This window comes from Neolamprologus multifasciatus, chromosome 20, assembly GCF_963576455.1.
Source record: "Neolamprologus multifasciatus chromosome 20, fNeoMul1.2, whole genome shotgun sequence".
In the NCBI taxonomy this organism is placed as follows: Eukaryota; Metazoa; Chordata; class Actinopteri; order Cichliformes; family Cichlidae; genus Neolamprologus; species Neolamprologus multifasciatus.
The window spans coordinates 3,680,695-3,697,585 of record NC_140458.1 but is presented as its reverse complement, the minus strand read 5'-3'; the positions used below and the strand labels follow the sequence as shown (position 1 = coordinate 3,697,585).

The 16,891-nt window shown below is 40.0% G+C and overlaps 1 protein-coding gene across 1 annotated transcript in view; it reads right to left on the bottom strand.

Moving 5' to 3' along the window:
* cacna1fb (calcium channel, voltage-dependent, L type, alpha 1F subunit) overlaps positions 1–15,169 on the bottom strand; it is a 52,483-nt gene extending 37,314 nt beyond the window's left edge. Inside the window, exons 1-4 of the mRNA XM_085145703.1 lie at positions 14,781–15,169; positions 2,188–2,447; positions 1,917–2,017; positions 1,322–1,427 (exon numbers count right to left, since the gene is read on the bottom strand). Of these exons, the coding sequence (XP_085001829.1) occupies positions 1,322–1,427; positions 1,917–2,017; positions 2,188–2,447; positions 14,781–14,802 (489 nt within the window). The 5' untranslated portion in view covers positions 14,803–15,169. The remainder of the gene's footprint in view (positions 1–1,321; positions 1,428–1,916; positions 2,018–2,187; positions 2,448–14,780) is intronic.
* Positions 15,170–16,891: the final 1,722 nt, after the last annotated feature.

Below are 16,891 nucleotides of genomic sequence, written 5' to 3'. Positions count from 1 at the left end.
TTGCTTAATAATAATAATAACAACAACAATAATAATAATAATAATTGTAGTGGCGGCACTCTGTCTCTATTTCACTCTTCTGTACCACCTTTAGGAGTCAGTCCGGCAACATGCATTTGAAACGCGAGCAAGTCCAGGTGCTTTTCTTGCAAAAAAGATGTTTATTGAAACTTTTAATTTACATGGCAAGACCCGGTCAAAAAACTGTGTTGCTTCCAGCTTATCCGACTCCCCAACTACGTAATTACAGTGTGCCGGAAGCCCAAAATACTAAAAGGCGCATTAGAATGTCGCACTCTTATATTCTATACCTTTAACAAAACAGTATTTTGAAATTAACTAGAAATTCTATTCTTAACATCAAACATGTATATTTCTCCTCTAATCATTTTACCAGTACCGATAAAATTAACCTTTAATTGGCTCTTACAATAATAATAATAATGATAATAATAATGATAAATTGACTCTGCCTGTGTTTAGAAAACAGTGCAACTTTTGTAAATCACCCATGAACCTAATAACTGAGCACTGTTCGTGTATTGCGCTTGCACGCTGTTTTCCCCGTGTATTAAATCAAATGCCAAAAACTGAAGTTCTTCTAATGGCCACTTGAGGCTGTCTCTAAAAGCGAGTCCATGTCCGTAATCTCCGAATTCAGCCATGGAAAGAAATAAGTTTAGAACCTGCTACAAAAATACCTCTAAAGCGAACGACCAAGCAAACACATAACAAACATATAGCAGGTGTTTTTAAAACTCATCTGTTTGGATTTTCTGACAGGTGTGCAGATATAAGCAACTTTAGTATCTTATATCTGCTAAACTGGACCTCTGAACTGTGTTTATGAAAAAAAAAAACCCGTATGTACTTGTGTCATATGCAGCTCATCCAAGTAGTTTTATTTCAGTTTTGGTGAAAGGTGTTATCATTGGAAGGTTATGTATTTCTGTGCATTGCACCCATATAGTTTATGGATGCTGCTTCTATCCAAGCTTGCGTGATTGGTTGATTACTTAGCAGTCCTCCCTGTTGTCCAAATATGGTAAATCCTTCTTTGGAGCTTAGATTTCGCATGTCATGCATTTCACTTTCATTCCCACCACAGAGACTGACCGAGGAGAACTTAGCTTAGCTTAGCATGAAGACTAGAAGCAGAGGGAAAGCACAGTACAGCTCCAGGAAACTAATAAATATCACCAAGTCCAAACTTCCATGTTTCTGTTTGATGTGAGACTACAAGGTCTCTATGGTTGATCATGACATGAGAAATTTTAACTACCCGAGTCCAGTGTGTTTGTGACTGTGTGTCTTATCTCACCAGATCATGGTTGGTGGAGTTGGAGTCATCCTCAGGAAATGGTTTGGAAACTCCCAGGGCGACACAGTTTGCAAAGATGGCCAACAGGATGAAGATGTCAAATGGCCTGAGTTACATTCAGGAAACAACTAAAAACAAGCTTTGTTTTTGACACTAGGACTCAATTTTAACCACTCCGTGACATTTTTGCAGACCTATAAATCGTGTAACATCATCGGCATTACATGAGATTTTCTCATGTCACCTGCTGGCTCTGGAGATATACTAAGGAGGACCTGCTCTGCAGATGTCCAACTCTATATTTCAATTCTAGGACTCTAACAAAGTACTTTTGGATGAGTATAATTATATACTAGCCCTTTATGCAGCCCAATTATACCCCGAAATTCTGAAAAAATAATCTATTAATATATACATTTTGTTTGTGTTATTGATTATAAACTGACACTCGACAATAATCTATCCAATAAAAGAAAAAAAAAGAACATTTAATTTATATTATAAGTATATGGCAGAAAATAACATTAAAAAAAGCAATAAAGTCATTTTAACCTGGGACTAATTAACCTCTCCTTACGGTCACAGTAAAGGATACTTCCACTCAACAATATGGAGCGCAGCCCGTCTGATTGGGTTGTTGAGTTTCAGACAATATAATGCCCGGGGAGCTCGCTGGACCTGATTAGTGCCCTGCACCTGAGGAGGAAGTGACATCAAGCATGTCATCTATAGCATCATCAACATTGATAACTCTTTTATTGTCTTTTATTTTGCCTTTCCAAAAATGGTTCAGGTCAGCAGCTCCATGTTATAACTGAAAACCTGCCGTCAGACCTTCCACCTGCGTGTTTAGCGTGTTTTCTCACCTGTTTCTTAGCGTGTTGTCCTCTTTTTCTCTGCGTTCCTGTTGAACTTGTGGTCGAGTGAAGCGTATCTGTTCTTGTCATCCTCACACCTCCTTCGTCCTCTCCATCCAGCTCTTGATCCCACTCCGCATTACTCTCCTCACCTCCTCCTTCTTCTCTGTCCCCTCTTCCATCCACCTCTCCTCCCTCCTCCTCTTCCTCACCTTCACCCCCTCCTTCCTCCCCATCCACAGCTTTGGCGTAGCCATTACGACCAGAACCTGGAAACAGAAAAATGCAAAAGTCAAAACCTACAAGATTTTTCCAGTTTTAGCCTATCCATCGATAAATCCGTCAATAAGTCCATCCATCCGTTTTCTTCCATATATCCTGGTTGGATCGCAGGGGCAGCAGCCTAAGCAGAGAGGTCCAGACCTCCCTCTCCCAGGTCACCTCCTCTAGCTTATCCAGGGGAACACCGAGGCGTTCCCAGACTGACAGATATGAGAGCGATATCGATATAAACTCCTTCAGTTAGGACAGAGGTCACCAACCTTTTTTGCGCCACGGACCGGTTTATGCCCGACAATATTTTCACGGACCGGCCTTTAAGGTATTGCGGATAAATACAACAAAATAAAACTAGTACCGGTACCGAAAAAAAGAAGATTTATTCATAACACACGTGAAAAGACCCAGGAAAACCGAGTAAACCATAAAAACGATAACAAAATAACGCTGAAAACCGATAAAAACCCTGAAAACTATACATTTCACACCTGAGCCTCAACTCTCGCGGCCTGGTACCAAACGACTCACGGACCGGTACCGGTCCAAGGCCCGGGGGTTGGAGACCGCTGAGTTAGGACATGCCTGGAACAACTCACTCAGGAGGCACTCAGAAGGCACTCAGGAGGCGCCCTAAACAGATGCTCGAACCAGCTCAACTGCCTTCTTTTGACAAGGAGTAGCGCCTCTACTCTGAGCCCCTCTCAAATGACCGAACTCCTCACCCTATCTCTAAGACCCAACCATTTTTCGATCAACGATCTTCAGTCACTGCCCAGAGCTCGTGCCCACAGGTGAGATGAAGATGAAGATTGACTGGTAACTGGCTTGTGTGCTCAGCTCTCTCTTCACCACGACAGACCTTTGTAGCTTCCGCATCACGGCAGACGCTGACTGCATATTTTTTATCCAGTGTATTTAGATAACATTGTCTCTCAGCCTCACATAAAACTGCAGAAGAAGAACCAGAATCTAGTATTTGCTGCTGATCTTCATGTCATAATAATATCCACTTGTTACGTCTGTTATTATTAGCCATTTCCAGGTCCAACTACTCCTTCAGTTCTCAAAATCAAGCAGGCACTGAGGCACAAAAAAAAGACTTTTAATTCAGTTCAATTTAGTTCTTTTTATATAGCTTCAAATCACAACAACACCTCAGACAAAAGAACCCAAGAACAAAACTCCCAAACACAAGTTAAGCAACGTAGTGTTTGCTGTGGAGTGCAGCCAAAAGTTCTCTAATATACAAGAACCAACTCGACAGGACAAGACTCAGCTGTACATCTGCACCTAAAGGTCAAAGGTGGATTTCAGTGTTTACATTTTTTGACAGAAGACAGATGGTTTGAAAGAGGAGTTAGGTCGGGCCTTTGGATGTGTCAAATGTATGTGTATTTAACTCCAGGTGTTTGTGGCCATGAACCAGTCTGTCTGTAACACATGTGTGATTTTCCTTTTCTTCTGACCTCGCTACAAGGTCAAAGAGGAGAGAAGCGTGACATGGAGAAAAGAAATTAGGTAAAATGAACCGTGAGGAAGAGAAGGAGAGAGATGTGATAGAATCCAGAGGAGGTGAAAAAAAGAAATTATAGTGAACAGCTGCGACCTAGATCTGTGTGTGTGTGTGTGTGATGTAGGCTGGGATTGATGTGTTGTTACCTGAACACACACGCACACACAGACATGTTTGTCTTTATATACCTAAGAGGACCTCAACACTGAACCCTGAAACCAAGTCAAACCCTGAAGCAGACGTAAACGTCCTCAAAGGGTAGGAACATCCACAGGTCCTCACAATGATAGCAAAACAAGGACACACACACAGATTATATCTACCTCTCTCCATTTAGTCCTTTCCTAGAGTTCCTGTATTTCCCAGAATGCATCGCTTTTGCATCCAGCTGGGCTTTATTTACCACGCAGGTAGAGACGGTAAGAGCAGAGTGGGACCGATGGATGCCTTCATGGTCAGTGGGAAAAAACGCCCTCACACGTTTATTTGTGCAGCCTTGTCTAAACATGTTTCTTATATTTTGCGGGTGAAGATGAATATTTGTGTTATTATTATTATTTGTTATTATGGTTTTGTATAATATAGTATAATAATATATTATTATTTGTTGTTTGTTTTTATAGATCTGTGTGGTGGAAAACCTCTATACAAAAGAAAAAAATATATACTAATCTCAATCCCAATTTTATTATTTTCTCATAAGGCTTACTTTAATTTGTACTGAGGCAGCGTATACTGTAAGTATATATCACAGATATATTATTTATATTGACTGTGAAAGGACATATTGACAGTGCTCACCAGACAAAGAAAGGCTGTCCAGCGTGGTTGGAGTGGTAGAGAGGACAAAAGGGGACACATTTACAAAAATCCCTGATCAAAAGCAAATTTAAAACAAATTTAAAACAAGCAAAAACCAACGTTAGACCAATGCTTACTGGGCAGCTGGGTAGCAAACAACCATAGCACAACCAAGAACATCTAGAACCATCAATTAACCCGTGTTGAGAATTTCATGCATAAATAATACGACTCAGTTTCCCAACATAAACAGTTTTTCAAAACAATGTGTTTCTCAACTCAGCTTTTATTCCTGTTAAACTTAAAAAAATAACTATAAAACAGAAGGTCTATTTATGAGCCCCCTGAGGTCTAAGTCATTATATGCGCCAACTCTAACACTAGTCCTATTATGTACTTTAAGACAGCAGCACCAGCTATTGCTATCAAGTGATGCTTTGCAATATCAAACTAAAACAAATACCTGAATCCCAAATATCTACTGAGATGATCTGAAATAAAACACTAAATATGATTCTGAATGTTGTTGTTTTTGTTTGTATTATTGTACATAGTTTAACAGAGTCATTATCTAATTATAAAATATCTGAAAAGCTCATTAAATGCCAGCTTAGTAACATCTCTACATCAGTGACGCCTTTATGTGTGGTAAAGGAAACCTGGAAAGTGTTCCTGATATGAAATGTGCACTGAAGAAAGGAGAATTATGGCCCTCATCAGAGTTAAAGAGGATGTTAGGTTTAAGATGCGTCTATTTTATGATGGACAGATCATTTCTGTACGAGTCCTTTGATTTCATTAACAGGTGATGTCATCCTGGTTGCAATACTGTAAAGAAGCATTTCTGCTATACACATTTTAAAGCAGAATCGTGCTTTACTTCGTATTATTACACTTTGCTTTTGTTTTTATTTTGCAAGAGTTCAGAAAGTCCTGCTAAGCAGTTTCGCTGTAGAGACCTTTGATTTCTGTAGCAGATCTGCGTAGTTACTAGAAAAACTTCTCACCAATGCATTTGGTCATATTCTGCTCTGAGCTGCATCACCGTATGATGACAAGTTTTTATGTTTTAGGAAAATAAAAGGACTCAATTGAAGAGCTGGTGAAGCTGCTTCACCCGCAGGACAACAAGAACCATCCAATTATCCCCGAATTATCCCGAGTCAGCTTGCATCATCGAGAGGACAGTGAGTGTGTGTTCAGGTACTTGTGTCTTTGTGGGGACCAATCCGATTTATTTATATTTGTGAGGACGCTGTAGCCAGTCCTTACTTTTAGGCAGATGTTAAAAGGTTGAGTGTTCAGACCTGGTTTTATAGTACAAAACATTTTTTTTTTAAGTTAAATGGATCTTTTGGCAAAGGATGATGTGGAAAGTGTTGACATTTATTGAAATTCTGGACATTTTTTTGGAATATGGCAGCACTTAGTTAGAAGTGAATACATTTTCTAAAGCCAAATAAATTCATAGAGAAGATGAAGAATCGTTCTTAAAAAACTGAACGAGTTTCAGTTTATTTTAATGATGGTCTTCGCAAACATGTGTGAGTGTGTGTGGTGTAGTGGTACAGTCCATGGCTCGCACAGAACTCTCCATCCGCCTTGTTAACTTTCTACTTTTCACTGCCCATTCTCAGTGTGTGTGTGTGTGTGTTAGTGTGTGTCACGCTACCCTGCAGCCTGGTCCAGCTGGAAGGTCATCAGTTCAGTTAGTGAATGTTGGAGCAGTTTTTTCTTCTTCACTGCTCACAAACACAGTTCTGCAGCAGCAGCCACGCTCAGTTCTCTAGTCAGTCCAGTCAATATTATAACGTTTATTATCTGATAAATCATCCAAGTGCTCAGATCTCCTCCTACAAAACACAAGCTTAACTGTGTTAATTGTGAAAGTAGATTCATTCTTGTTTAATTTCCTTAGAAATTATGCTAAAATGTTTCAAAATAAGCAACATCAACAAAACTGAGATAAAAGCTATTTATCTTAAATACAATAAAAGTTATAGAAGAGATATTTTGTGTAGTTTTTACATTCTATTCATAACTAAAACAGTGGTTCCCAAACTTTTTTGCTCGGCCCCTTTGTTTTACAAGAAAAATTCAACATTGCTATCAATACATTTTTCAAAAAATGCCTCTCTGTGCAAAATGGGTTCAAAAACATAAACAGCTGTGGGATCCTGTTTGTCTGTGATTTGAACCGGAGGAACAAATTGTGGCAGGATCAGCCTGATATTATTTGTATCCCGCTGTAACTTTACTGTATAAAGAGCTAACATCTCCAAAATGTCAGGAGTAGTTTTTTCTCTTCATACCCCCCGCAATGGCTCAACTCTCAGAAGAGTAGAAAAGCGCTATATAAGAACCAGTCCATTTACCATTTACCATAACTGTTTCAATTAGATTGATTGTCATTTTAACTGACTCACATGTGACTTTTTTATTTATTTATTTATTTTTATTTGAATTTTATTGAATTTTATTTTATTTTATTTGTATTCTTTCACTTATTGTTGCATGTGTGTTGTTGCTGCCTGTGTTTGAGTAAATTCTGTAACTGTGAGAAACCTGCTGCTGCCTATCTTGGCCAGGTCTCCCTTGAAAAGGAGGTTTTTAATCTCAATGGGATTTTCCTGGTTAAATAAAGGTTAATAAATAATAAATAAATAAATAGTAACCTTTTAATATTCAGCAAATAAAGCGACTATTCAAATTATTGAATTATCGATTATTTCTTAGCCATGTTAGTGTTTGTATGTTAAACACTACCTTAGTTATAGTCTTTCTGGGCTTTTTGTTCTATAATATATACACTATACTTTCTACTATATGAATGAGGAATGGAAAAAAATGATAGCAAGTCTGAGCGCTATTGTTGCGATTAAATTGCAGAGCTTGAAAAGCTTTTTGGATCCTTTTTGATGGAACTGATTTCAGGATGTTACAGACTTTTAAGGACTTACAGATTTGTTGCGAATAACTTTTTTTAAATAAAGCCCTGAGGGTGAGATATTAAATGAGATATTAAAACATGGATTTCTCAGCCTTCAGATGAAAAAAAAAAAGAGTGACACCTGAGAAATCAGACAAGGGCGGATGTGAAAAGATAGCACCCTTCAGGTCAACATCAAGGAGCCATCAGTAACAAATCATCTGAACTAAAATACCTGAAACAATCCTGTCAGCGTCTCAGAGTCCAGCTGGATCAGGATGGACCTGCCTACTCACCTTAAAGGTTACTTGGGGGTTTAAGTCGTGTTAAAATTAACTTTCTTTCATGTGCTCAGAACAAAAGGAGGGATTAACTCTACTGCCACAGCAACAGATGAAGTTACATGGGAAATGCTAATTTCCATGACAACGTTATCAGAAAGTCCGTGAAGAGCATCTTAATTCAGTGAGCAGAGAGCAGAAAGTCTGATCCTCCTATATCAGGATCAGGAGGATTAAACTGAGTCCCTCTTAAAAAGATGGAAGCCACAACCTCCAGTAACTTCATCCCACCTGAGCTCTGAGGTCAGACCTGACAGAGATCTTCTGTAGCATCCCTCCGTCTGCAGATATAATGGTTTTCATTGTGCAGGAACGTCTACGTCAATCCGGGCTGCACACTTTATGAAGAAAGTAATGAAGAATTTTACAGTTCCCACCTGTCTCCATAACTGTTTACACTGAAAACATCATTACTGGAGTAAAAAACAGATCCAGAGCAGGTGGAGAGTTCAGTAACCATATCCATTCATGCACAGCTCACGGTTAATTCTTGAAGAACCAAGCTCAGCCAGCTCAGCTGACCTCAAAACCAGCCCACATCAGTTATGCTGATACCCTTCTGTGCCCTGGGCTACAAAGTAAGCTCAACATAGCCAGGATATCATTCAATTATCTGGTTTCACTTACCCTAAATCAGCCATAAGGTTAAGAGTTAAAACTGATGGCGGTGCTGGTATGGTGAAAGGGGCGGACCCTTCACAAACTGGCAGATGTTACAGTGAATGGCTGTCCTAATATTATATCTTAAAATGTTAGACTTTTGAAGGGGAACCAAGACAAAGTGGCTAAAATGAACTCAGAACTGAAATTGATATTTTTGCTCCAGGGGAAGAAATTTGGATCAGGGTGTGTAGGGAGTCATTTGATTATTGGAGTGTTCTGTCTGCTATTGCCTATTATGGTCTTTACCTTTAGCACTTTGATGTACTACTTTAAATAATGTTGAAATTGAAAGAGTATATGAGACAAAATTTTTAGGAGTAATTATTGATGATAAACTTTGTTGGAAGCTCCACATAGAACATGTGAAACGGAAATTATCCAAGTCTGTTTCTATTCTTTATAAAACAAGAGACTTTTTGAATAAGAACTGCCTTTATTTATTGTATACTTCCCTTTGTTTGCCTTATATGACCTACTGTGCAGAAATTTGGGGGAACACATACAAAACATATTTGGATTCAATATTTAAATTGCAAAAAAGAGCTATTAGAATAATAAATAAAGTTGGATATAGGGAGTCCGCCAACCAGTTTTTTGTAGGATCATCTATGTTAAAATTCATGGACATTATATATTCTAAAACTTTAGAAATGATATATCGTGTGATTAAAAAGAATGCTCCAATTTGTATTTTAAGTATGTTTCAACTAAGAGATGGAAAATATGATTTGAGGGGGTCTTATAAGTTTGAAATGCCTAAAGTGAACCAATGTTAAGTATAGATGTGTCAGTTTTGGGAGTGAAATTATGGAATGGACTTAATGATGAACTGAAGATGTGTTTTTCTTTGTCATTCTTCAGGAAGATTTTAAAAATTAATATTATACAAGGTTATAGAAATTTGGTTTGTTAAACATTTTTTGTGTTGATTTAATTTCTTGATTTATCATTGATTTCTTTTCAAACTGTTATACAACTTATTTAGCAATGCTATTTATTTTCTTGGTTAAGGATTTGATTATTTTTATGGGGGTAAGGGGGAGGATAAGTATAAGCCATAAGGCTTCAACCTATTCCTTTTTCGGTTACTGTTTGAGTACTTTTATGTAAAATTATAATCTGTTGTTGTTGTTGACTGAAATAAAAATTTCAATTCAATTCAATGTGTTTAGTTGAATTGAAAAATTGAGGGTAAGAGCACTCAATCACAGAGTGTGTGTTGCACTTTTGGAGGAGGATGAGACTGAAGCTGGTGACATAGGCACACAGATAACAGGTGGCTCAGCCTGGGCAAAGTGCTAAAAATAGTCTGGGACCTGAAAGCAGAAAATCAAAAATTTTGTGAGTAGGAAGGCAGATCTTGAATTTGCTGTCTGGATCAATAAAAGGACTAAATAGCAAACTGCTACACAAAGGCCTGTTTACACATGGTAAATGGACTCATTCTTATATAGCGCTTTTCTACTCTCCTGGAGCACTCAATGTGCTTTATACAACATGTTCACTTTCTTCATGGCTAACATTCACACACATTCATACTCCAGCGGATGCATTAGAGAACAACTTGGGGTTAGTATGTTGATGAGAGATATGAGATAGCCTTTATTTGTCAGTTGCAGGTCTTTTGCCCACAACCGAGATGACAGACCTTGCCGACCGTACATACAATACACAAACATCACATTGGGGAGACAGGTCAGGCTAGGTAGCGAGGAAAAAGAAACATCGAAATGTGTAACACAAAAGGATAATACAGGAATGCACAGATATCAACACACCATAGCACAATAAACACAGACAGCAACATGGGAAAGAGTTCCAGTGTGTACATCTGATCTGGGACCGCTGCAATCTTTCGACTGCGCCTCCAACTGACCCGATGTCCACATCAGAGGGGAGGTAAGCGTTGGAGGTGGCGTTGGATCCGGGGTAGGGAGGGTGATGCGTCAGTGAGTGCTTATCAGTATCAGTATATGTATGTGTGTGCGTGTCGATAGTTCAGCTGAGACAGTGTCCTTCGCCCTGCCAGGCTAAGTAAACAGTCTTCCAGCCAACCCAGGTGGCCTTGCATGGAATGGGAAGGAACAGACTAAACACAGTCGTTATCAGGGTGTTTTGTTCGGCTCCGGCCTTGTAGCTGGCGCCGAGAGGGTATCCGGATGAAGTAATGTTAATTTTTTACTTTAGTGCAAACAGCTCATATGAATTTCAAAGCAGTTCTACAGTCCAACACTGGAGAGCCGCGAGCTTCACCATACTTGCTTTCTGTGATGTTGTCATTTCTTGTGCTCAAGGAGCCGATTTCTGAGAACTCACGGCAGTGTGCCTCCCCGAGATGTCATCCAATTTTGCGCCCAGAGATGTTATTCCGGGCTAGCCCTTCCGAGATGTATCCAGTCTGCAGTCAGAGATCTTATTCTGAGTATTCACAGCAGCCGTAGCCTCTCCAAGATCTTATCCGTGGTGACTCAATGAGCCCATTTTGAGAAACTCACGCCTCTCCCATCGTTCCAATCCAGCGGGCAGCCTTGTGGGGGTTTGAACAGCCGGTTCCGCTTTCTTAATTCTTCGATAAGTCAGAGCCAAGCCAGCTCCGATCCGCCAGAGCCCTGTTACCATGGTTCCGAATAGGTAGATATCTTCAGCACTCAGGCTCACCCAAGCCCAAACTTCTCGTTGAGAAAGGGGTGTCAATTGCATTTAGGGACCAGTTGATCCAATCCATAATTCCTCTTTTAGGTTTTAGAGAACAGACTGTGAGAGAATGTTCCAGGGAAAATACAAAAAAAAACCCACGAGACTAGACAAGGACATAAGCAGGGAAGATAAGGGAGAGGAGAAAAAGTGCGTCCGCCTCCTCCGAGAGCCAAAGAAGTATGTTGCCCAAGGAGACCTGGCATGCAGACATCCATGGATGGAACCACTAACCTTCCAATCAGGAGATGACCCGTCTACCTCCTGAGCTGCAGCCACACTTTAACTCCAAAACATAGTCACACTCACACACCAGTGAAACAGTGGACAGTGAAAGAAGCCACAACATCAGGCGACTGCCTAAGCTGGTACTCATCAATGTTATGAGACCAGTACGTTTTCAAAGCAATGTATGGACTTGTGAAATGCACATCATTTCATTCCTTGCACTTGCAAAGAGGAAAATGCGTCCAGTGGTGTTTACCTTGAACTCATTGACCTGCAGTCACATTCACTGCTGGCAGAGCACTTCAAGCCAATATTTCTGCTGGATTTTTATTCTTCTTTCAAAAAGGACAATTTCTCTATATAAAGAGAGACACTCAGAAGATGTTAGCTCTCTTTGCATCGACGTTCATTTGTGAATAAAAACAACTTTGAATCTCTTTGAATCTTTCCTCCATTTCAGGCTATTCGTACTACCTCTGATAGTCCATGTTGAATCCACTGTCAATAATGCCTCTTCTATTCATGCCACTGCTGTCCTTCTCTTTAGGATTTCTAGAACACCGCCATACATCAGAATATAAATTGCTGCAGATGATATAAAAACCTTATTTTGACTAAAGTGATCCTTACAGAGACATAATTACAGCCTTGTTCTTGCTAGTAGGAACTCACCCTGCAGAGTCCTCGTGTGCTACTTAAATGGGCACTCATATGGTAATGATATTACCTTTTTAAAACAACTTTAACATCTTTTTATTGCTCTGAAAGGTCCTCGAGGAGAACATCAGTCTCAGAAACACACGATATCGATCATTGTTAACTGTCATGTGTCCTCAACCATTTAAACTTTATTGGAACATCCTATTGCAGATCTGAGTAACTTTACTGAGCATCCACTGACTGAAAATCTGCCAAAATAAAGATTTACTTTGACTCACTGCTATGTTTTTATGCTGCTTTACGTTTAACTGCAAAAACTAAATTATGTTTGTGAATAAATCAGCTCAAGCTCACATGTGACTGTTTGTTACTGAGTGTTAATAATATGATGCCCCCGAGGAGTAAACATAAACAAGCAAAAGCGCAAACATTAAAGGAGACATGCTCCAAATGCAGGCAGCAGAAACAGACTCATACAAGCAGGAAACACATGCACAGAGAAACAGGTGCTGCTTTAGGATGTTAGATGTTCTCAGTTTGGATGAAGATGGGTGATTCCAAGTCACGTGTTATTTTCTATATGGAGCATTATGTCACCAGGTTAGAGCTATTAGAGTCATCCTTCATGGTAACAGCGTAACTCCAGAGATGACCAGCTGATCAATGTTTACCTGAGGCTCTGACAACTCTTTAGGGCTCGATGTGGCACATATGCATCTATAAAACTTCACAACATGACATGAAGCAGAGTCATCCTTTTTAAATTGCCATGTTTTGGATTTCAGGGCCACCATATCGGAGATCTGAGGCCTGCCTTATTAAGAAGAGTCGACCACTGTTAGCGTGTCCACACAGATGCACAACTGCATCATATCCAGAAACACAACATAAAGCACAACGATAAACACAATCCAACAGCTTTAGATGCTGCACGGCTGCATCCAAGCAGGACAGATCACTGTAATCCAGTAAAGCTGATCAGGCCACAGCGACGAGGTGGTCCTCTGCCTCCACGATTCACTGCACATATAACAGTAACATCTACTGCTACACAGCCACATACAATGCTCTTTGTGCGAGGAGGAACAGGATGAGCGCTGCCAGAACTACAAAAATGACCTCCAGCATAGCACTGGTGTAAACATTTCTGACCACACAATCATAAACAGACTTCATGAGGGTGGCCTGAGGGCCCTGCATCCTTCAGTGGGCCTTGTGCTTGCTGCCCGGCACCGTGGCGCCCGACTGGCACTTTAATAGAAGGCCACAGGCACAGTGCTGCCTTGAAGTTTTTGAGCAGTCTAGGACTAGTTTCTTCTCCACGAACCCCCCTCCCCCTCCTCCCCCGAGTCACATGACACATCTATGACATATTCTTTCCACCTCAGTGGTCAGCGCAGTTTCCTCAATGAGTGATGTTTCACACAGTAAGCAGCAAACACCCCTTTGAAGTTAAGCATTAAAAGCACACTGTCTGGTTCCTGATGGTCGAGCCTGGATTACAAACCAGACACAGTGAAAAAACACAAAGAGCAGACCTTAAAGAGCTGCAGACCCACAGGTTGATTCTAGTGCAAATCTGGTTTTTAGATCAGAGATCAAGTTCATCTCATTTCATCAGAGAGAAACTGTGAGGCTGAAAAAATGCTTCAGTATATCTGGTTTTCTTTCATCATCACCTGACTGACAAACTCAGGTTCAGGGACCCAGAGCGACCAGAGCTTGTGATGCAAACGACTTGCTGTTGAAAAATCAATAAAAGGAAATGAATTAAGCACACAGAGACTGAAAATAAGCACATAAAGGCCACAAGTAAAAGCACGACAACTGTGAAATGACCACAAAAGATTAAAAAGTGGACAAACATTTACGTGAGGATCGTGTTCTCCAGAAAATGAAGATATCAAAGCTCAAGATCTCCTCGTTCCTTCGACGTGACCTAAAAGATCACAGCAGCTTCTAAAGCTCTAAGGTGTGCACAGATGTGCTGTATGAAGCTGAAGTTAGTATAAAGAAACACAAAGATCATGTATTGGTTTGAATCTCTGCTCTACACAGCATCACACACACACACACACACACACACACACACACACACACACACACACAGGGAAACAGGACATAATGACAGGAACCATTAGTTCAGGTGATGTGAAGGGAATCAGATGGACCAGATGTTTTCACGTCCTATATTTACTGCTGTGCTGTTTGTTCAAACTTTTTATTTCTATGTTTTCAAATGTGCCAATTTAGAAGATTTTAAAATTCTATTCGTGAGTTTCTTTGGAGAGAAAATGTAGTTTAGTTTCAGATCACTTCTGCATTTCCCATAACTCTGCGGGGAACAAATAAAAGCCAAACGAGCTGTAGTCGATTAATCGCACAGCTGTGACCTTCATACAGAAAATACAGCTGCTCCAGTCCGGCTCCAGCTGAAACACAGAAATCTGAACTTTAACCAAGTGATCCACTGACAGCTTCGCTGAGCGCTTACTTCGGTGGTTCTCCTCGTACATCTTCGCTGATGCTCAGCGCCACACACCGATGATCATCGTCAGTCGAGCCGAGCTTTCATCAGTTTCCTGCCGGTTCCCTCATCAGCTGCTTTATTCCGAGTCACCAACAACTTCTCCGCATTTCGCTGACAAATGCACCTGAAAATTAATCCACCTTTCTTCTGATGCAGCTGCAGCTAAATTTTCCGATTCATCGATCAATTAATTAATGAATCAACCTCCAAATGAAGTTAAAAAGTATGAAGAAAAAAGGATAAATCCAGACATGCAGCGATCGAGGAGGTGAATTCAGCTTCTTTTTAAGCTTCGCTTCACTAATCTGACTCTCTTCATCTATCTGCCCATCGCGCTCTCTCTCTGTCTGTCAGAGGTTCTCTACCTCTCTCTCCCTCCCTCTCTCTCCCAATTGGGGATTAAACAGAAAAAACATCGGTGTTAAAGGGGAGGGCAAATGGAGACGAATTAAAGGCGCAGAGACAGGAGCCTTTATCACAGAACTGATTAAAATGATAAATGTTCTGAGGAAGGTAAAAACCACAAATGTAATCTCTCTGTTTCCTTTTCTTTTCTGGGAGAAAGTATGAACTAAAATCACAGAGTTTCCTGCACAGAGTCAAAGAGGAGACGAATAAATACATTATTTATTTTTCTTTCTTTAAACAAAAATCCTGCAGTGGGGCGCAGGTGTGTGTTATTATTAACCCTTAACGTGGCTGTTTGTCCCTTTGGGTTCCAACAATAAAAGTTTATTTTTAGACCACAAGATCAAATTATTATTTAATGGATCACTAATAAAATGGAACTTGAAAAAAATGCAATTACATTTTAATTTCAGTTTCAGTGCAGCGTTATATCAGTGGTGTCCTCTAAAAAAATGGAAATGGAAGATTTTGTGGAGGACATAGCTGACCGGCCATCAGCCGCCCAGTGGGCAGTTTGTGCCGTACTTCAGCTAGAATGGAAAAAAAGACACAAAGGTGGATTTATTCTGTGTCTTTACGCTGTCAGCTGCCTCTTCTTCTCTCGTTCAATCATGAAACTGATCAATGATCAGCTGATCGGCTTTTCTCTCGTGTTTGTTTATCGCCCACTTTGCGCCAGAAAGAGGAAACCAGCCGATGTCGCGTTAAACAACAGCAGCACGTTTAAGCTTGATCAGCTGTTGTTAGAATTTATTTAACATTACTTTCTAGTATCAGCTGATGTTTGCTGGAGCCACAGCTGTAAAGCTGCTGGTCATGATGTCGGTTTGTATATCTGGTGAGAGGAAAACATGAAGATGAAACTAGGAGACGTCCTTACTGAACCATCAGAGCTGAACAGGTGATGGAGAAACAGGTTTACCTTTTAGGTGACATGAATGAGTTGAAGGGAAGTTATGAACTGTTTCTGAGAGACAAATAACACCAGGATCCTTTTTCTAAGTAGCTGACAGCTGGTAACTGTGCAGGGGCGGGTCTAGCAAAGTGTTGCCAGGGGGCCATGTAGAGCATTAACAGGGAGAGGGGGGCACAAAGAAATACTTTTCTTTCTTATTCTCATTTAAAATTTCTCGCTTTTAAAAAATAATTATCTGAATCTTACAACCAAAGTTTTTATCTGATGTAAAATGTATAGAAATCATACATATACCAACAAGACTGTACATCACTGTCACAACAGCGTCTGTTTTCATTCAAAGGCTTTATGGCTTTTCCTGTAATACCTGGGGGGTCGATCTAGTCAAAATGCCCGGGACGATTTTTTGTCCCAGTCCAGCCCTGGTGGAGGACATCTACTCATCGGAAATATGCTTGGGCAGGATACTAACCCAGAGTTTCTCAGAGTGTGAATGAGTAAAGCACTTAACCATAGAAGGAAGTGCTTGTATGAATGTGGCAAGTTTTACTTGGGCTTTGAGTGCTGAGATATTTTAATTGTGAAAATCATTTTCACAATTAAAATGATCCAATTTCTCTAAAAGCTTAAAAGTGTAAAACATAAAAAGCCCAACATTTAACTAAAATTGCACAAATACAACATATCAAATGTTAAAAGGAGTATTTTTATTTTTAACGTTAACATTTTGAATTTGATGCTAGCATAAAGT